Source organism: Pygoscelis adeliae, unplaced genomic scaffold (assembly GCF_000699105.1).
Source record: "Pygoscelis adeliae isolate BGI_AS28 unplaced genomic scaffold, ASM69910v1 Scaffold62, whole genome shotgun sequence".
Taxonomy (NCBI): Eukaryota; Metazoa; Chordata; class Aves; order Sphenisciformes; family Spheniscidae; genus Pygoscelis; species Pygoscelis adeliae.
Window position 1 is genome coordinate 2412459 of NW_008824401.1, and position 21201 is coordinate 2433659.

General features: G+C 39.3%; 2 protein-coding genes and 1 pseudogene across 3 annotated transcripts in view; all 3 read left to right on the top strand.

The window, feature by feature from the left end:
* Positions 1-3173, top strand: part of LOC103913767 — a 13784-nt pseudogene extending 10611 nt beyond the window's left edge.
* A 651-nt stretch (positions 3174-3824) lies between these two features.
* PDCD2L (programmed cell death 2-like) overlaps positions 3825-21201 on the top strand; it is a 23599-nt gene continuing 6222 nt past the window's right edge. The window contains exons 1-2 of the mRNA XM_009320314.1: positions 3825-3861; positions 20962-20966. Of these exons, the coding sequence (XP_009318589.1) occupies positions 3825-3861; positions 20962-20966 (42 nt within the window). The remainder of the gene's footprint in view (positions 3862-20961; positions 20967-21201) is intronic.
* Positions 7377-16591, top strand: LOC103913725 (fatty acyl-CoA hydrolase precursor, medium chain-like). Of its 2 annotated transcripts, XM_009320262.1 has the most exons (14): positions 7377-7483; positions 8251-8455; positions 9302-9446; positions 9894-10027; positions 10366-10519; positions 11401-11502; positions 12418-12522; positions 12654-12704; positions 13216-13356; positions 13441-13527; positions 14543-14690; positions 14896-15027; positions 15340-15412; positions 15838-16591. In XM_009320262.1, the coding sequence occupies exons 1-14, from the start codon at positions 7411-7413 to the stop codon at positions 16010-16012; spliced, it is 1725 nt and encodes a 574-aa protein (XP_009318537.1). In that variant the 5' UTR covers positions 7377-7410; the 3' UTR covers positions 16013-16591. The 2 variants fall into 2 exon arrangements, with proteins under 2 accessions (XP_009318537.1, XP_009318538.1); XM_009320263.1 differs by lacking the exon at positions 12654-12704.

Sequence of the window (21201 nt, forward strand, 5' to 3'; positions counted from 1 at the left end):
TCCAGCCAGTTTTTTACCCAGCGCAGAGTACACCTGTCTAAGCCGTGAGCCGCCAGCTTCTCCAGGAGAATGCTGTGGGAGACGGTGTCAAAGGCCTTACTGAAGTCCAGGTAGACCACAGCCACAGCCTTTCCCTCGTCCACTAGGCGGGTCACCTGGTCATAGAAGGAGATCAGGTTGGTCAAGCAGGACCTGCCTTTCATGGACCCGTGCTGGCTGGGCCTGATCCCCTGGTTGTCCCACAACCTGTTAGAATTTGTTTAACACTAATTTACTGTCTTCTCCATTCTTTATCACGTACAGATTGCTGTTTCTGAAGCACAGTAAGTTATTCATGTTGTCAACAATTTAGCAAATAGGGCATTTGCTAGAAAACATCACAGTCATTATACCAGCACTGTTCATGAATTTGCCAAATAGCTTTGGCTGAAAAATAAATTGAAGGAAAGGTCAATTAAACTTGCGGGGGATTAGTGGAGTACTTGGGAAGCAGGAAATCTAGGCTCTCTTCTTTTCCTGAGGAACTTAAGCTAATGTCTCCTCCATTCCAGGAAATCCCACGGGCTGTCAGGCTCCAGAGAGTGGGACACTCGGTCTCTTTTGCAGATAGTGTTCCAGTTGTATTGATTAGAGCAAGGCTTGGAACTCCAGTGTTTCATTTTCTGTGTGAAGATCTAATGGCTAGGTTAAAGGCTATTTTCTCCCATGACTCAATATTTAAGCATTTTATTCAAAATGGAACCGGTCCATTGAGGAAGCATTAAGGGTAGACTGCCAAAATTGCCTTTGCCTTGTCAGTTTGGGCACTCCCATAGGATTCTGGAAGTTCTGGTTCCTTCAGGCAGAATCCCGTGTTGCTACAGTCCAAATGAATGTGCCAATCATTGAACAGTTAGGTACAAGATGCCACATCCTCAGGAATATTATGAATCCAGCAAGTTGCTTTAATTGCATATGCCTAAAACAATAATACTCAGGATGGAGGATTTTCTTTCCCATGAAACAAATTAGGATCAGTTCTTATTTTGACAAAGAAATGCAGAAATTCTACTTATTTTAAGTGAATTCACCATTTTTTATGCTTTTATTTTTGTCATTTGCACAGTAGTTCATAGTCTGTTTCAAAACCTACGTAAATGAAAGTATTTCCTTTTACTCCATTGAACTTTGGACCAATTCAGCTGTGTTGTAAAAGCATTCGTTAATCTGTTACTAGAGCCTTTTGGTTTTTCTTTTTTTTTTTTTTTTGCTTATGTTATCCTACACTAGAAAACACTATACAGTTCTTTTTCTATTTGCCTGAATTTACTGAGAGCATTAAAATAGCGAATATTTTTCTTGATGTACTGAGATACATTTATAATTAATAACACACTGTAACAAAAAGTATTTTCACCTACCTGATACAGGGGGCCTATGTGTAACTATATTTAAATGAATATTCTTGAAGTGTTGAGGCATGGAATGACATCGTCTTGTATCAGAATGAAGAAATCTTTGCCTAGTCATGCTCTGAATAATAGGGAGAATTTCAGTCCCACAAAGCTAGAATGAGATCTATGAAACTGAAACATGTGTCCCATTCCTGTTGTAATGGGACTCAGGAGACATGGGTTCTTTTTTTGGTTCTGCTTCTGGTTTCCTGAAAAGCTACAGGCAAATCACCTGTCCTGGTTTCGGCAGGAATAGAGTTAATTTCCTTCCTAGTAGCTGGTACAGTGCTGTGTTTTGGATTTAGTATGATAATAATGTTGATAACACACTGATGTTTTAGTTGTTGCTAAGCAGTGCTTACACTAGTCAGGGACTTTTCAGCTTCCCATGCTCGACCGACTGAGAAGGCTGGAGGTGCACAAGAAGCTGGGAGGGGGCACAGCCAAACTGCCCAAAGGGACATTCCATACCATGTGCCGTCATGCTCAGTACATAAACTGGGGAAAGCTGGCCGGGGGGGCCACTGCTCAGGGACAGGCTGGGCATCAGTCAGTGGGTGGTAAGCAATTGCATTGTGCATAATTTGCTTTGTATATTATTATTATTATTACTACTACTATTATTATTATATTTCAATTATTAAACTGTTTTTATCTCAACCCATGAGTTTTCTCACTTCTACTCTTCCAATTCTCTCCCCTATCCCACTGGGGGGGGCAGGGAGTGAGCGAGCTGCGTGGTGCTCAGTTGCCAACTGAGGTTAAACCACGACATCACCTTATTTCCCTGTACCCTAATTCCCCGAATTGTAGAATAAGGATAATTATGCTAATCTCATTCATAAAGAGTGCTGAAATCTTCTCTTGATGATTGCTGTATTACTAACATATTGCAGGTATGGTGCCTCTGTTGTAATCAGTAAGTTATTGCAACATATTCACAGACTGAAATGCTGCTTCTGTAGTAGCAATGTTTTGATTTCTGCCACATGTAATAATTATTTTGTATTTTGTCTCTCAGGTGAAGTTACAGAGGAAGAAAAGAACCTTAGTAGAACTCTAATGAAGTACTGGGCTGACTTTGCTCAAAATGGGTAAGAATCATGAGACTCATTACACATATTACTGGTTTGTACTGACTCCAAAGTGAATTAGCTGTTTTATTGATTCAGTCTTAACTGCTGTGATTGAATTCCCCTGCGACTGAAAAGGGCATTCACTCTTTCTTTCTTCTTGTTTACAGAAATCCTAATGGGGAAGGTTTGGTTGACTGGCCATCTTATAACCTAAATGAAGAATACTTACAGATAAATCTAAAAGAAAGCCAGAAAGTTGAAAAAAAAGAAGGTAGACTTCTGTAGGAAGGTGATGTTTGAAAAGACAAATAACAAAAGAACAGAAAACAAGAAGGTTAATTCAGAGTTAAAATTTACAGTCTAAACATGCACATAATAGGCAAACTATTAGGTTAGTAAAAGAAATTACTTAAAATAATTTTGAGGATAAAATTATGTTTCACTTCATTTCACCTTTTCTTCACAATTGTCATACTTGCAATTATTCACTGTAATAATTCCAACTGATCTATTTCCCCTTTGTGGTCCTTTACTTCTTCCTGGATTCATGTCTACAACAGAAGCCTCACTTATTAAATACAGATACCAGATTACCCCACTGCTCAGGTTTTTCTGTTGCTTCCCCATGACTGAAGACAGAATGTAGCAGCAACATTGTTTTAGTAACGTGAAATCAATAAAGTAAAACTGTCTTTTGATGTCAAGTGTATCAGTGATGGTAGAGAAGTTTTGGTCTGATTTAGATACAGAAATGTCCTCTTTGGGGGGGAAAAATCGAACTAAAAATCTTCTGCTTTGTAAGTCAGTTTTACAACAGAGACAGTATATTTCTGACTGTTGTGATACGTAATTGGTAACAGTAGTGCTGGAATTAAGACTTCTGTCAAATGTTAGAAAAGGGAGAAACAGTCTCCACTAGCCACACTTTTTTTTCTTTTAAATTTAGCAATAACTCCCTTAGAAGGATCAATGTTTGGTAACATTATTTTCACACTTTCTGTCTTTTCCATGGTGCTTTACACTGTGTTCCAGGCTGTTCTCTGTGCCATTAGTCAGTTCCAGATTCTCTGTTTGCACTGGGTCATAGGCCTTCGTTACTAGTGCTGGAGAGGGATTCGCTTACCAGAATTATTCCGGTGCCCTTACCAGCTGATGTGCGCTTGGACTGCCAAGAACAGGTCTTGAACATGTCATTTCAGTGTTGTCAAGAACTCCTTTCTCTGCTAAGTCTTGTTTGTTTCCTATATCTGGCTCCTAGGCTGCTCCAGCTATCCCAGCCATATTCCTGACCTTACTGCTACCTCACGGCAGCATTATGCAGGTCCATAGATCCTATGGGGCACTGGGCAGCTGTTTCCCCCTTTTTTCATCTCCCCTCTGTATCTCTGGAAGAATTTAAGATTGTTCATAGCTAATAATGTCCTACAGCAACTAACTGGTCATCCCTTCTTTCTGAATGTCTTTATTGGAAGAAATTGGGTGGGATTTCCTACCTCTTTCTGCCCAAATTCTGTTGCCAGTCAGAACTCAGGAGGTAGGGTTAGACTGTTAGCACAGCTGCTGTTTTGGTAAGTGGGAATTCCTGCTAAGCATCTGTCCCTTCTCCTTTGTTTTAGCTAACATGTTTTGTAAGGGGAATATAATTTCAAAATTGTCTCGATAGATTTTCATTGCACATACAATTCCCCTGAGGTCCTATACCACTCCCTTTAAAAGGAGATAAACAGGCAGCATTGTATGTATATGCACAGAATATATGCTTATGTTGTAAGTGTATGCAGAGAAGTGCAGTGGAACGGACTTCTTATGCACAGGCACAGTGCTAAAAATAAATCACAGTGGAAAATGTCAGAAGATTTTACTCCTGTCTACTTAGGGGTAAGTGCTCTGATACTCTGTCCCATCCCAGAGACATCCTGATGTGAGATTACTGCATGCTAAAGAGACAGAGTGTTAAAGCTGTCCAAGCACTAGCTTCATAGACTCTAGCTCTAAGTTTTACACACTCCAGCTTCATTGAATACTCACCAGGGGCTGAGTAAAATACCAAACTGACCCTGTTTTAAATGCAGACTTCTAAACATTTCTACCATACATACTTGAGGCAAAATGTAATTGGGAGCTCTTATGCAATTATGGGCCTATAAATGTGATATTTGTCTCCATTTTTCAGCTATTGAAATCAAGAAAGGTAGCAGTGCATTAAAGTATAAAGAGGCAAATGTCATCATATGGAAGGATTTTTTTTGATTGATCCCTGACTTATGCGTTATTCACTGATTGAGGGTAAGCTGCAAAACGTTCTCTCTTAAAAGTAAATGCCAGGCAGGATTCAAGAATTCCGCTTGCCAGGTATGTAGCAATGTCTCCATATTCTACAAGTTTAGTCTATGTCACTAGAGTAAGAGTTTCCACATTTGCAGAGCTTATAGGTCATGCTTGTAGATCCATACAAAGTATCTACAGGCAAGGCTGTAGGGATCTAAAATCCCATTTGTTTATTTATTATCTTATTGTAAGTAAGATTGGCAGAGTTTGCAGAAACCGGTTTGCACAGGTAATATTTTCAGAACAGCTGCTTCTCTGGGACTGTGGATGGAATATGGGCTGAGACATTTTGCAGAATGGGTACTTGAGAGAGAAGTAGTGAGTAGAACAAAGGTTGAAGAGTAAGGCTTGGAAAATAGTAAATGAAGGGGAAAAATAAAGGGAAAGCAAATGGGAAAGGACAGAGTTTAGTAAAATCAGTAAAGATCAGGAGACAGAAAACAAATTGTTTATGGAGATGAATAAAGTTTGTTACAGCAAAAGGAAAGAGCAACAAGCAGAGTACACAGCATTTGGCTTTGTAGCAAAGGACGACTCCTGTAGTTTGCAGGTCACAAGTGAGTTGAGGCATGCATGCCTATCAGGATGGACGCCGAGTTACAAGCAGGGGTTCTTGTAGTTCCACCTCACATGGAAACAGTTTTCCCATGCCAGGAACCAAAGCAGTTCAATGTAAGTGGAGACAGTGAGAATTTGCAACAGTGTTCAAGCAGGCAAACAGGAGTGCAGAGCTTACTACTACACAGTACCTCTGCCCTCGGCTTCTAGGAAACCTTTATCACACAGATAAAGGTAGAAGATAGCTTATGCTAAACTCCATCACTTGTACCCCAGGCACCTGTTTCCATTCATTGCATTTGACGGTGCATACATCTATCAATACAGTATAGACTGTACATTCATAACAGTGCAGACTAATCCCAGACCAGTTTTATTGACCTTTAGTGTCATGAACTTCACTCTTGAGAAACAAGAAAAAAGTCTCCCAGAGAACATCTATACAGCTATAAAAATTCTGCAATGAAGTTATTGACCACATCATTTCCTTAGAAGCTCAAATTTACAGTGTTATCCCATTTGCCAATGTATACTGTGCACTAACCATACACTCAGAAACAGCTGATATGCATGCTAGCATAGCATTGGCATTGTTAACAGTGTAGCTGCCGCAGCACAGAGCTCAGTACAGCGGGCAGGAGTCTCCTGATTAACAGAGCAAATGCTGAAGGCAGTCAGCATGCACTGAACGTGTACATCTGAAGCTACCTGCCAACAGTTTGCTCTCTAAGCAGTCCAGTTTAAAGGTGACCGGGATTTACCTACAAGGGCTGTAAATCACACCTGTGCAGATATACTTAGGAAGACTTGTAGTAAAGTACACAAGCACAGCCATGGTACACAGGACTACTAGGAGCATCATATATGTGCTGAACTAATTTAATGACTATGGGTCTTTACAGTCGACTTAGCTGAAAACAAAGGTGCAAGCAGTAAATTAATCTATAGAAAAGCTGTCTCTGACAACTGAGAACTTTCGTGATGTAAACTTGCAAAACAGCCTTCCTGGGGCAAGAGTCACTGAGCCTTACAAAAAAAAAAAAAAAAAAAAAAAAGGCAGAGCCCAAAGCTTACATAAAACTAACACCTCTTAGTTAATGTGGGCACAAAATCTCTTTTATTTCTGTACAGCTGTCTCTTCCCTCTTTTTCATATCATGCTCCAATGATAGATGTGAGTTCACGTGGAAGTCCATAAACCCTCCTGATTTTTCAGAGGCATTAAATGTATAGTTACCACCCAAATCCTTTAATATTGTTCCCACACTACAAATGCCAAGAAATCGTCTCTTTAAGTGTTGCAAAACTCATGTATTGTGTTAGATACCAAACAAACATCTCTGAACATGCAGGGCTGAGTGACAGGTGGAGTATCCACCCTGCAGAAAAAGCTAAGATTTTTCTAGTACTGTTTTTGTCAAAAAATATCCTTTTGTGAGAATAACAATCCCTCAATTTTTACTTCAGCAAAAGCACATTTTTCAGAAGTATTGTTTTGGATTTTGCTCTTTGTGGCTATATTGCGTGTTCCATACACTGAGATATTAATACCAAAATGAAGTAAACAGATGTAATAAAGTAAAAGTGTAGTTCCCTTCCTGGTCTCTTCACGGTGTAGTGTGAGGAAATCCTAACTTGGCTGAAAGATGGTAGTGTTACAGCAGCAGGACGAATCTCCTGGTGCAATGGAAGACTGTTTTCAAAGCATTTTAAAGCACATAGTTGATGCCTGAGGTTTTGTGAATAAGATTTATAAGGAGCACTAGGGAGCCAGCATGAAACTTGTGGGGCCACTCTGCGAGGCAGGAGGTCTCTCCGTTCCCATGTACAGCTGAGCTGCCATGCGCTCCCCTCGGAGTGGCTTACAGGCAGGGCAGTTGCTCTGGCTGCCCGTGGCTGGGCGGGCTCACAGCTCGGGTACTGCTTTTCCTAATCAGTGGCCTTGCGTAACAGTTATACTTAACAGAGTATATAAGGCAACACACTGAGGAGGTAAATATGTGACTAGCTTCCAAAATGGCAACTGGAAAGGACACATCGCTGCTGTCCTTGATTCTCACCGTCGGGGCCACAGTGCTTGTAGCTACTGGTAAGCTTCAGAAGGGTTTTTACCTATTGCCTTCTGTAAGGAAATAGAGCACATGTGCAGCTTGCTCACCTAGGGGAACCCCAGCTTTATTGGAGGATCTGGGCACCCAACCTTGCTGCATAGAAATTAAGTCTGAATATTCTTAATTTCTTTTTGTGATCTGTTTTCGGTCATTTGTCTTATTTGCCTTTTTTGCAAATAGAGAAATCAAATTCCTGTCCCAAAATCTTGTCTGCTGAGGCAGAGGAGACCACTGTACCACATTTGTAATTTGGTATTGAGAACTTTCACACTGATCTTAAAATTCTTACCTAAATGTTAACAGTATTTGTATATGCCAGGCTATTTTCAGGTGTGTTAGAAGATTTTTCTTTTGGCTGTACATACTATCAAGGGTCCGGAATATATTTTGTGTGTTCACAGATCTTTTCTTAAAAAGGAAATGCCTTTTCTTAATGAGAGCAATTTATTGGACTTTTAACAAACAACCTGGATCAAAAAGGATTAAGATCTATATGCAATTACTAATGTGTATGGATAGTAAGACACTACATGTGATATACCTGAGGGAGATTTTACGTACAAACCAATCAGAATGAAGGCTGAAATAATGTCAGCTATACTGATTAGAGTTTATTGAAGCCTTATGTGTGAAAATGAATTGTTTAAGCAAACAAAAGGTGTCTATTTAAGTAGCTAAAGCTCTCAGAAATCGGTAATTACTTACAAATAGACCAATTATGTGATTTTGTGCTTACATCCCCCAGGACAAAAAGTAGAGCAACCAGAAGTGGTGACCAAATATGGGAGAGTCCAAGGGTACCAATTCAAAGTAGATGCAGCTGAGAGGAGTGTAAATGTCTTTTTGGGACTTCCTTTTGCTAAACCTCCAGTTGGACCACTGAGGTTTTCTGAACCCCAACCACCTGAGCCATGGAAAGGTGTCAGAGATGCCACTTCCTACCCACCAATGTAAGACAATGGCAAAACCATTGATCTTTTTAATACTTGTATATTATATCCAATTCCAGGACACTGATGTACAGGGCAATCAAAAGCCACAAAGATAAATTCCTTGGTGCCATCTCGTTACCACCTGCAACTGTTAAAATGAATGCATTTCTAAAGACATCTTTATAAGCTGCTGCTTTTATTAAAAACTCTTATTTAATGGGCATCAGTGATGAACTAATATGGACCAGCACTTTGCCAATAATGTTCTGTTTTGGGAGCATTTGGCCATTACTTAGTAATGCTTGTAAGCTGTGTAGCAGAAACAGAAAGAAGCTGAGGAAATGTTGGAATAAAATATTAGAAGAAAAAAATGCTGAGTGAGTCACATGCTTAATAGGACACATAAGAAATGCAGACCAATTCTAGTCTATATTGTAAATGTCTTACTCCATTTGTACTACTGCCCTTGTTTAGTGCCTCAAGCCTAATACCTACCATTACAATATAAAAAGCTATTGAAGATGTAAAATAATTAATTTGTATTTTCATTGAAGTAATTTATACCCACATGTATTTGCAGGTATATTTCTGTAATATTTTGAAACATGCAAAATTATATCTGCATGTCACTGTGTACTGCTATAGACTGTGGCTCCTTTTTACGGATCTCTTTAATGCCAGGTCAAAGGAAGAAAATACATTAAAAGTGAAAAAAAATTTTATGTTTTCCGTTGCCAACAATCTAGAAATGTACTAGAGGTGGGTTTCTGGTTTGCACTTTATTGTGGAAGTACAAAAAAGCTACACTTGGTAGCTTTGAGGTTTTATTTTTTTCTGTTGCTTGTTATTTTTTCATTTATTCAGGTGTCTACAGGATAAAGTACGAGGACAGGTTTTTTCGGATGTTATTACTAACAGAAAAGAAAAAGTTCTTCTCCAAGTGTCTGAAGATTGCTTATACCTGAATGTGTATACACCCGTTTCTACAGAAAAACAGGAGAAGCTGCCTGTAAGTAAAACCATTATAAAACCTCCAGCAAAATAATTTTACAGCAAATCTACAACCTGTACTATATGCAGACTTACAGCTGCAGTTTTGTGATTATGATCAAGTTACATGCTTTGCCCCAGTAAATATTTGCTGAGATTTAAAAGATACACAGAATCCTATTTTACAAATAAAATTTTATTGACATTTTAGCTAGGTAATGTTTGATTTCCTCTAAAAAATCTGTGAAAAGTCACGGGGCACTGGTATAATGTAAGTATTTAATAAAATCAATGCCATTTTGTAAGGCTGCAGACCTCATATTCGAAAGACTTCTACCATTTGTGAAATGTAATCTGAAAGAGTCAGGAGTGAACAGCACAAAATAGTATATTTTGGTTTATATTTAGTTTTTAATTACTGGGAGCTCTTACCTATGCTGGGTTGTTTCTGGTTTCGTCTTTCCAGGTCTTTGTCACATACCATGGAGGTGGATTAGTTTTTGGAGCAGCTTCATCATATGATGGTTCAGCATTAGTGGCCTTTGACAATGTAGTGGTTGTAACAATTCAGTACAGATTAGGTATTGTTGGATATTTTAGGTAAGATATTTTATCTCAGTTTTTGCTAAGTGATTTCCAAAATTATGTGTGCAAAGCCTTTGTGAAGAGACGTGCAGAATACTTGCTTATGCAAAGAAACTCTATGTTCCTTAATTACATATGCAACAGTTGGGAACAATTTACAAGTTCCAAGTCAGCTTCCAAGTCTGTTCTTATTTAATTGCTCCTCTAATCTCAACTCTGAGCCATTTGTTTTTCAGTTATGTAGAGAAGCTCTGTGTAGCGAATGGCAGCTGATTTCTTATGCCACAGATTGTATATTTCTTTGCCTTTTTTCTTGCATTGAGCATTTAAACAAATCTATTCTTTCTCTGCAGCACTGGCGATAAGCATGCCCGAGGTAACTGGGGGTATTTGGATCAAGTAGCAGCTCTTCAGTGGATTCAGGAAAATATCATACATTTTGGAGGAGATCCAGGATCCATCACTATCGCTGGAGAGTCTGCAGGAGGAATCAGTGTTTCTGCGCTTGTAAGTTCACAGTAATATTGAATTTTAATTACTTAGGGAAAAAACCCACGGTCCACGTTCATTTTTAGTACCTGCATGAAAAGTCAGTGAAAGAAAAGGGATGGTTTTACACATACCTTGGTCTGTAATACCATGTGATATCAATACAGCTTCTGATCAATGAAAATGTTCTTTTCATACCCAAATCTTGTAGTTCAGACCCAAAATGTTATGCCTTATCTACTAAATTAAATTCTGGGGTGTTTTTTGCAGTGCCAAAACCCCAAAAATTTATCCTTATGAGAAAAGTCCTTTAAGAGGATGTATTGCCTATTTCCTGTTTGCTTTGACAGTCACTTGTGCAAAGTAACCAAGGCGAATGGTCATGATAGCTGAACTAGATATGCATTTTGTGACCCAGTGATGATGTAAACTTTTTACATCAACACTGAGCACATTGGCTAAGAGGTTCTTCTCCAGTCTCTCACAATTTGGTACAGATCACACAGTGAAACCAGCGTTCAGTAATACACGTGATAAAAATTCCTGTTTCCTAAGCTCCTGCCCTCTGGCCAATAGTTCTTTATTTGCCTTCTGCAGCACAGCCAGACTATCTTGGACACAGTTATATTCGATCCATATCTGGCTTGCAGTGTAGTTCCATGAAGTCTTGGAAGCAAGGTGCTATGGGAGGTGAAAAGGCAGGCATGAACTCCTTATCCCTGATAGTGCTGCCAAAGCCTTTTGCATAGCTGAACTATGATCAGAGGCTACAGAATAAGTCTTATGACATTTGTTTTCAAAACGTTTTAAATGGCAATTCCCAATATTGAAATTCTAAGTCAGTGGTCAGAACATAATGCTTGTCATGCTTTTAATGCTCATTCTTGCTTTTTTTACAGGTCTTATCTCCCCTGGCAAAGGGCTTGTTCCACAAGGCCATTTCAGAGAGTGGTACTGCAGTCAGGGTTTTGTTCACTGACCAGCCTGAGGAGGAAGCACAAGTGAGTGTTTTGTGGTAATTTATTTTTCCAGATAGTTTTGCATATCTTAAACTGTTTATTCCAAAATGTAGAAACAGTTTTTTTTTCTTGTGAAACTACAACCACAGTCATTAAAGACAGTATTTCTGTGCACAAATAATACGTGTTTGCTTTGCTTTTCAAAGACTCAAATATCCACCTATGTCTGAGTGAAAGCAAAAGACTAAGGAAGCAAAGAGAGAAGGCAGGGAAGAAGTGTGAAATGTAAAGGAATACTATAACATGTACTGTCTTCAAGAAAATCTGAGCTATTATTTTTGGCTGGAAAATGGCACCAGATTCTGTATACTCTTCTCTTCCCCTCCTGTTTGATGCCTGTTGTGTGCAAATAAACAAGACTTTATTCAATTTGTTTATATTTGAAAAGAAGAGCTGACTTCAACCCTTTTTTTTTTTTTTCAACTACAAGAAACAACTTCCAGGAACCTAGATTTGATAATCTCGGCTATAGAAGAGGCAACATTATAACGAGCTCTAATGACAGCTGTTACTCCACCCAAAAAGACATCATCAAGAATGGTATAATGTGCTCTTTGTTACCATCTACATGGTTGTATTCTGACTGTGCATCACTCTAACTCCTTTATGTCATCCTGCCTTCTCAGCCCAGCATGTTATTTACCAGAATGACTATCTTGGTCTACTTCTGTATCAAAATATTTTAGAGGAGTATGTTTTGCCCTTCTGCTTAGCCCACAGTGTGAAGGGTCACGAGGGCTTCCTGTTCTCTGCATCCGCAGCTGGAACATGTCTGGCTTCAATGATCCTTCTGCAGAAGCTTAGGCTCCCCCCTGCTGGACTCTCAGGCTCGGTGGCACATAGAGCCCTCTATGGGAAGTATATGAAAAAGTGAATGTTTGTTTTTATTGATTGCAGAGAATTGTTGCTGCCTCTGGCTGTGAAAAATCCAGTTCAGCTGCAATAGTTGAATGCTTAAGAGAAAAAACAGAAGAAGAGATAGTACAGATAACACTAAAAATGGTAGGTGGAATTATACTTCTTGCATTTAAATGACATTTCAAATTTTATCATAACGGAGTATGCTATTTGTGTGCTGTAATATTAGGAGAACTTGAAGTGAATGTAACATCTGACTTTCTTGACCTTTTCAGGATTTCACAACACTGCAGCTGTGCTATACCTCACCAGAAAAATGTGAACAGGTTAGTTCCGTTTCATTCTGCATAGACTTTGAGCTACTTGTGTTTTGCTGTCATGCTCTACCAGGCGAAGGAAAAGAGTGTATGAAATGTCACAGTGTCTCCTGGAGAACTGGAAAATTAATTAATATAATATATTAGGTCCTACTTAAAATTTCTTATCACAGTGCTGGCTTCCACATTCTTTTGCAGTTTCAACACAGTAGTTTTTCCACTACTGCTCCATACATCCATAATAGGATTGAACTAACTAAGAAGAGATGTAAATTGGACACCATCACCTATGTTTCACAAACATTAAAAATATAATGTTGATCTTCACAGAATCTTCTGCCTAGTGCAGAAAATCTGTCAGAGAAAATTTAAAGATGGCTTGAATACTATTATTTCTTATATTTTCACTTGGCACTTAATTTGTTTTGCTTTGGAACTATAGTAAAAATCTGAAATTTTCTTCTAGAAGCAAAATTCGTGTATTAATGAAGCTTTCTTTTTTTTTTTTTTCCCCCTCCAGTCTTCCCTGTTCATCAGTGCATATGCAGATGGTGTATTTTTTCCGAAGAGTCCCAGGCAATTATTATCTGAAAAAATGATCAATGCAGTCCCATATATAATAGGAGTAAATAACTGTGAATTTGGATGGTTACTTCCTATGGTAAGAGACTTATAATGTCGTTATTTATATATCATTTTGTTAATATAAGATTGTCTGATAAATATGATCCTCTGTATCATGCAGACAATGAAATTTCCTGCTTACACAGATGGTCTGGATGAAGATGTTGCACGTCAAGTTTTACAGAGATGCTTAGCATTTTCACTTAAGGTAAGAGACCATTTTCAGAGTAACCCAGTGCTCCTTCTTCACTGGTGTGGTTCTATATTTGTACTCCTGGAGGGGTGTATTTTATAGGCAAACTTTGTTCTGTTTGACAGCTTCCTACCATGGGGCAGTAATGGGCAGCAGACATGGTGTATTCCTGTTGCCACTAGTGATTGAAAATACACTTTAAATTTCTATCCTAAATGCCCCTCTTTTTTGAAAGGAGTTCTGTGGAAATCCAGGAGCGATTCAGGTACCTAAACATAGATCTCTTGTGACATTTTGGATACCCTAGGTTATCCAAGACATGCATGGTACCAGCAGGTATGACATAAGACCTACAGAACACACCGTTCTGAAGCAGTAGCTGGAAGCTAGAAAGGATAACCTGAGATGTTTAAAATGGCACTGAGACCTATGTTTAGGTATCTTGAGTTTTTGCTTCCCTGTAATTTACAAACCTCTCAGCCTTCTGGTTCCTTCGTGCTCTCCTGAAACTACTAAATGTAGAAAAATGCAGATTAACGGTTAAGAATTAAGGACATTATAAACATGGCCAGTACTTGCAATGGATCATTCAGTGTCACAGACATCCATCATGAACTTGGAAAGGCAGAGCCCAGGCTTGTTCTGAAAGGGAGTAAATTATGGCCATCTACAACAATAAATGAATTTTACGAAAACCAACAGGATTTTTTTCTCTTATGAGGGTTATTTCCACAGAGGGGAAAACAGACTACCACATCTATTTATCAGCATCACTGACTGATGTTTATCTAAAGATGTGTGATCTTTAGATCGTGCAAATCTCTTTTCCCTGAGAACATCTATATCTGGTAGCTCTGTAACTCCCCATTCTGAGCTCTGAGCCACACTCTGGCACAGTTGAGGATTTTCTCTGAAAGAAGGTAATGTTTGGGGTTTAGCCAGGGACATGCAGATGGCACACTCAATTAGCGCTGTTACTCTTTATAATATTCATCATCATTATAAGAAGTATTTCTGTTGTCTATTTCAGGGTCTTACTTCTGAAGATGTTGATCGAGTATACAATGAATACATAGGGAATGCAGAAAACCGTGCTCAGGTGCGAGATGGCCTTCTTGATGCAATAGGAGACTGTGTGTTTGTTCTTTCAGCCATTGAAGTGGCTAGATACCATAGAGGTGAGTCTCTAATTCAGCATCTATTAGAAGAAATGTAGAATTCCATCCTGGGGTGTGTTTATGGACAGTATGCATCGCACTTCGTTATCCAAAGAACTGATAGTGTTTTCATTTTATCAAAATAGCTTGTAATGAAAGTTTATCATCTTTGGTGGCAGGTATTTTCAGCTCTCAGACTAACACTCTTCTGTATATTTTCTACTAGATGCTGGCCACACAGTCTACTTTTATGAATTTCAACATCGACCAAGTTCAGCAACAGGTGTTGTACCAGAGTTTGTAAAAGCAGATCATGCAGATGAGATTGCCTTTGTCTTTGGAAAGCCATTCTTAGCCGGTGATGTATCCATGCTTACTACAGTATTCCTTTTCAAACATCATTATTATTAATTTTACTTATTGGAGGGCTTTTGGAATAGACTTTCTCTCTTAGAAACATTGAAATCAACATAAGCATTTTCTGTCTTTAGTAGTAGTTACTTTTCATGAAATCATTCATCTGTAGTTCTCTCCTAGAGTTCTGCTCAGGTGAAACTCCCATAGCTCAGAGTAACAAGTAGAACTCATTACAGTCTATTGGAATTGATATAGCTGATACTTTTTCGATTATTTAGTTTTTAATGTTGCCATTTCATCTCTCACTTTGCAGGGTATGCTACAGAAGAAGAAAATAAACTTAGCAGAACTGTTATGAGATACTGGACTAACTTTGCTAGAAATGGGTGAGAATCATACTGCTAATTACAGCTCAAGTTTCATCTGTGCTGCCTGAAACATAATAGCAACACTTACATGGTGGTTCCTACAAATTTGGCAGAATTTATGATAAATATTGAAGCAAATTATTTCTATTCTTAATGATTGCAAGAAAAACCCTTTAAATGAACCTGCAGACCAAAAAAAGAAACAAAAAAATCCCAAGAGCTATTACTCCATCTGCAATGGAGTTTTAGATGCAAAAGTAATGGCAATTATTAAATGTTTGCTATTCCACTGATGAGCGTTTTGAAAAAAACATCCGACTATTCAGGTACTAGAATCACATAATCTGAGCTCTCGCTATTTTTCTGAAATGCTCTCAGCCTGAGCAGTCAGAGCACGATTGATAGGCAAATGGAAAGCTAACTTTTCATTATATTATTTCCAGAAATCCCAACGGAGAAGGCTTGGTCCACTGGCCTCAGTATGATATGGATGAAAGATACCTGGAAATAGACCTAATGCAAAAGGCAGCAAAGAAATTGAAAGAACGCAAAATGGAGTTTTGGATACAGCTCACAAAACGAATGATGAATGAAAGGAGAGAACACACAGATTTATAAGACTTGTGGAGGGTATAGTTTGCTTTTAAAACCTGAAGTAAAGTCAAACATAATTAGTTTCTCAGGATGCAGAGTTTAATAATCACCTTCTAACTCACTATTATGTAATCTGTTGTCATGATCACAGTGGAAGGAGAGGATCAAGGGAAATTTGGAATGTTTGTGGGACTAAAAATCACTATTTAATGAAGCAAGCAGAAAAACACCACAATCTTTCAGGCTCAAAAAGATCATGGTGTCTACTCAGTGGATATCAAAACTGAATAATGCTGCTGTGAGAAGGGAGAATGAGGGGGAAATTGGCAAATATATTGAAATCTGTAAGAAATTACCTATACAGAATATATCATAAGTGTCAGAATATGTTATATGCTTATTCCCCTCTTCTTTCAGAAGAGAATGGTCAGTTGTCATTCTTACAGCCTCTTTCCACTTTCTTCAACTGGAAGTAGCTTGTAGGGAGCAGACCATCAAAAAACACGTGAGATGGGCTTGACATCTCACAAATGAGGACAGAAAATCTCTACTTGTTTTCTTGTTTTGTAAACTGTTATAAATAAATGTTGCTTTTGATTTTTTGGAACTTCCTCTTCTTTCACTTAACTGATAGAGGCTAATTCCAAGAGGTTAAATCACACCCAAGAAGCCAGAAATGTGCCCAGTTTCTTTCTTTAACCTAAAGGATTTCAGATATGAATTTTCCAGCTTTCTTTACAGGACTTGAGTCTCAAGGCCCTAGGGTTTTCACAGACTATTCTGTGGGGTGATTATCTGTTCTTCAACCCTTCTGGCACAGAATTCACAATTCACCGGATGGAGGGAGGAAGCATTGCTGGCAGGACAGACACCCACTGAGACAGAGTGAGAGCAAAGTATGATGTTGTTCACTGCATGTTGTTAGCTCAACGTTGTCCATGGGCCCACAAAGGGAAGAGCTGCTGATGTGAAAAGCATGCACCCCCAGTCTTCCTCCTTTCAAAAGCACTAGCAGCTGTGACCACATTTTTGGCATATCTGGAAGGTGTCAGGGCACACAAGTAGTGGAGTGGCTTTTTTGCAAAGTTACATGACAAGCAAGATACGCTTGCCAGGCACAAAGGAACACACAATGTAAGCAGCCAAAAATCTGTAAGAACTCTACTCATAACAATAAACAAAGAGCAGTAAATTAGCTCTAACTACCCTCTTAACTGGTGTCGAGCTCATCCTCTCATCTCCCGCAGCATCTCACAGTCTATGGCTACTCTTCTCGGGAGGGGCTGTCACAGTGACACATTGGCAGCCCAAGTTCGTGCCTGCAGGTGTTGATTTCTTGAGGATGTCTTCTTCTTCCACCTCACCTCTGGGTTCACTTGGGCTGGCTTTCACACATTGGTGGACCTCGAGCAGTGTGATCTATACTGAGCCTCTGACTGGCTATCCCCTTTTGCGCATTTTTTCCGTAACTTGCAAAAAACACTAGTTGTTAGCATTACTTGCAAAAAGCCATCACTAAGTAACAGCTAATTGTAGCAACAGTGTTCAACCATACTGCTAGTTCTGTCACATATTTCTTAATGCAGCATATTAATATGTGTGCCAGCACACTGGGCATTTTATTCCTTCCCCTGTTCTGATATGAAGTAGCCTTTAAGTCCTTTACACTTGAATTAGTGTTTCTGTCCTTGTAGGTTCACAAAAAACATTATCTTGCACATGACAGAAAAAATTCCGTGTGTTTGTGAATGCGAAATCATAGGTATAACTTCTGTGGAAAAGTGAGGCCCTTTATTTTATTAGGCACATATGATACCAAAGTAGTTTCTGACTGTGTGAGAAGAAGCATTCTGTCCATCTGTCTGCTTTAAACCCCCAAATATAAAGAATGGTATGCTTTCAAACAGTTGAGAAAGGAATAATACTAGGGCCACAATGTATAGGTTACCTTTAAGTAGCGGATTGCTACATTATGCTCCAAATCACGTTTTATTTTATATCTTTAGTATTAATGGTCACTTGGTATAGATACCCAGTTCAGCTCAAGGTAACAGTACATATACATTAAGTACAAATGTATGCACGGTGCACCTATATTTGAAGAAATTCTTAGCAGTATATTTAGTTGATAATATTCAGCAAGAACTGCTGCTGTTGTTCTGTTTTTCACATTCTGTCAATAGAACACTTAATCTTTTTTAAAAATGTATTAATTATACCTAATTTCTATAATTGCCTTTCTAAGTTGGTGACCAAGTATGTTTGTTATGTGCCATTCCTACTTCTCAGGTCATCTCTCCTCTGGCAAAGGGTTTGTTCCATAGGGCTATCTCAGAGAATGGAGTTGTAGACAGAACTCTGATAACTGACTATCCTGAAAAACAAGCTAAAGTAAGTAATTTTAAAACATATATTGTTCCACATTTTAGTATTTTAGCAGTATTCAGTATTATTACTGACCTTTTAATATTGTAGCTTTCCACATGTTGATGCTTCCTGTGAAAAAAATCCATTTGCACACCCATTTATGATACTGCTTTGTTCAAACTTGCAAACTCAGTATTGTGCACATGCTGTTGTAACTTATGTCACAGCTTTCACATGAAACGTGACTCCGGTTTTCAGCTGTGATGGAAGGAATTGGAGTTCTGCAAAATCACTTAGCATTCCCAGCACAGTGCAGCTAATGACTGTTCACTGTGACTCAGTTGCTGAAGAAAGCACTGCCCACGGAGGAGTAAGTAGCGTAGTTAATATAAGAAAATTGTCGGTCTTTTGTTACGCTGATTGCAGAGAATTGCAACTATGCTGGCTGTGAGAAACCTGATTCAGCTGCAGTGGTTCAGTGCTTAAGAGAAAAAACAGCAAAAGAGGTTGTAAACATAACTCTAAAAATGGTAGCTAGTGCTGTACTTTGTTTTATAAGACAGAATAAATCCTTCTCTAAGACTAAGATAACTTGAAGCAAAACCACTGTATGACATTTGCTTGGCTTTTGCAGGACTTCACAACAGTGCACTTGAACAATAATTCTGCACCTGAAGAACCTGAACAGGAACATTCCCTGCCCTCCTTGTGGTCTGTTCTTATGTGTTTCAGGGTAGAAGTGCATTCATCACAGGAACGTGAACAATTAATGCTTTTTTTTCCCTGGGAACGGCTATGAACCAGGCAGGCTCAAGAATATCAGACAGGAGAGTTAAAATTGCAAAAATGGAACTGGCCAGCTTTAGGCAGTCCTTTGTGTCATCAGCAAGGCACTTTCCTAGCAGCTGGCTGATTTTTTAATACAGTGGGCAAGAAGGAAGGACTGCATATTGGAGGAAGTAACACAGCAACCTTTGTAGGAAGTACAGTCATTGAGAAACCTCTTCTTTTTGCAAAACTGACTTTTTATTAGTAGCTGTTTTACCTGTTGCCATGACCAGTTTTTCCATATCACTGTGTTGGCTTGTCAGTTCTTTCGCAATCTTACCACGTAAGCTTATTTTAACCCTGTTACTCATCCAACCCTAAGAAGCTGGAGTTAGAAACTGGTTAACAAGTCACTCTCTGCCTTGAGCATTCAGTATTAAATTCTTGTGCGGTACTAAAACGATGTAAGAGAAACTCAGAACAATGCCTGAAACTTAGTTACCTTTGACATTATGTATTATAACTAAAAATAGGTCACTTGGGTGATTTCTTTAGGTCAATACTAAGAAAGCTGAATTATCTTTCCAAGCAAAACCAGTATGTAAATAACAAAGGGGTACTTTTTTCTCCAGCTTTCTCTCTTTATTGATGCAGTTGTGGACGGTATATTTTTCCCTAAAAACCCATCACTGCTACGGGCTGATAAAAGGATCAATGCAGTCCCGTACATAATAGGAGTAATGAACCATGAATTTGGATTTCTACTTCCAACTGTGAGATGCATATAATGCCTTTTATTTATACGTTGATTTCTTAACTATTCAGGACCATAGGAGCTCAGAGAAAACATTCTTTTTACTCTGCAGGTGCTGAAACATCCTCCTCTTGCAAAAGGATTGGACAAAAATGTAGCATTCAAGCATTAAAGAGCACAGAGTCTTTCACAGTAAGAGGCAATTTTAATGTGCTAATTGACTTTTATCTAGTGAGGGTTGGTACCTCAGACCTGCACTAGTCCCCGCTTTGTTTCCCCCTTCATTTTCTTGGACACAGACACTGCAGCAGAATTCCCCCATGTACTGTGATGTCCTTCAACTAAGTGCCAGGTGTAGGGGGGGCATTGGGTTGCAGTTCAGGCTCTGCAGAGGGTCCGTCCGTTCAGGGTCCCCGAGGCTGGTTCCCAAGCTCCAGGAGATGCTACATGTATCTGAGGAGAACAACCTATCCCCGAAGAGAATGGAGCCATGAGCTTGAGATAATTCTGTGAAAACTCACAATAAGATTATTCAAATGTTGTTTTCCTTATGCAAGTGATTTCCACATATGGAAGACAGCAGGCATTGCTGACTGGTAGTACCTGAGCAGGTATCCATGTAACTCCCTTCTGAGCTCCTGCAAACCTCTCGCTTCCAAGTGGGGCTTTAACAAGTAACAGTGAAGCACCAGCTTTGAGTTTTGATTACTTGTTTTACTTGTCTATTAGTCGATCCAGTGTACTTTTATGAATTTCAGCATCAACCACGTTCAACTAAATGTTCAAAGCCAATCTTTGTAAAAGCAGATCATGCAGATGACATCGGCTTTGTACTTGGAAAGCCCTTCTTGGCAGGTATCTGTGTTTGCTAAATAATCTGTTTGCTCATCATTTGTACTCGAGCACTGTTCAGATAAAAACATTCTGGTAAAGTAAGAAATTTCAGAATTCTTGTAGAGTACCGGACTCGTGCTCTTCCCGAATCTCCTTTACCCGCCATCAGTTCTGGGACGCACATCCACGCGAGTCCCCGTGGCGCTGCAATGACTGGCTACAGCCGTTTCGAAACGGAAAGGCGGCAAAGCCGCGGTGCAGCACCGCCCGTCCCGCCCTTGCGCTGCCCTTCCCTTGTCTCCCGCCGGCAGCGCCGCAGACGAGGAACTTACGCTTGGCAGCCCCATTCTGAAGCGCTAGACTAGCTTTCTTCGGAAGGTGCAAGTTCTCACACGCCTGCTTAAATACCATACCAAGGCCGACTGACCTCTGCTTTTAATGGCCGTAAATGAGACCGCCGCGCCCTGCGGGGCCGCCCAAGCCGCACAGG

What these genes read in the sequence shown, in the direction of transcription:
- LOC103913725 (XM_009320262.1), top strand. Translation starts at nt 7,411, where the DNA reads ATGGCAACTGGAAAGGACACATCGCTGCTGTCCTTGATTCTCACCGTC. An exon ending in GAATCAGTGTTTCTGCGCTT is followed by an intron (nt 10,520 to 11,400) that starts GTAAGTTCACAG and finishes CTTTTTTTACAG; the next exon opens with GTCTTATCTCCCCTGGCAAA. An exon ending in GCTTAGCATTTTCACTTAAG is followed by an intron (nt 13,528 to 14,542) that starts GTAAGAGACCAT and finishes TGTCTATTTCAG; the next exon opens with GGTCTTACTTCTGAAGATGT.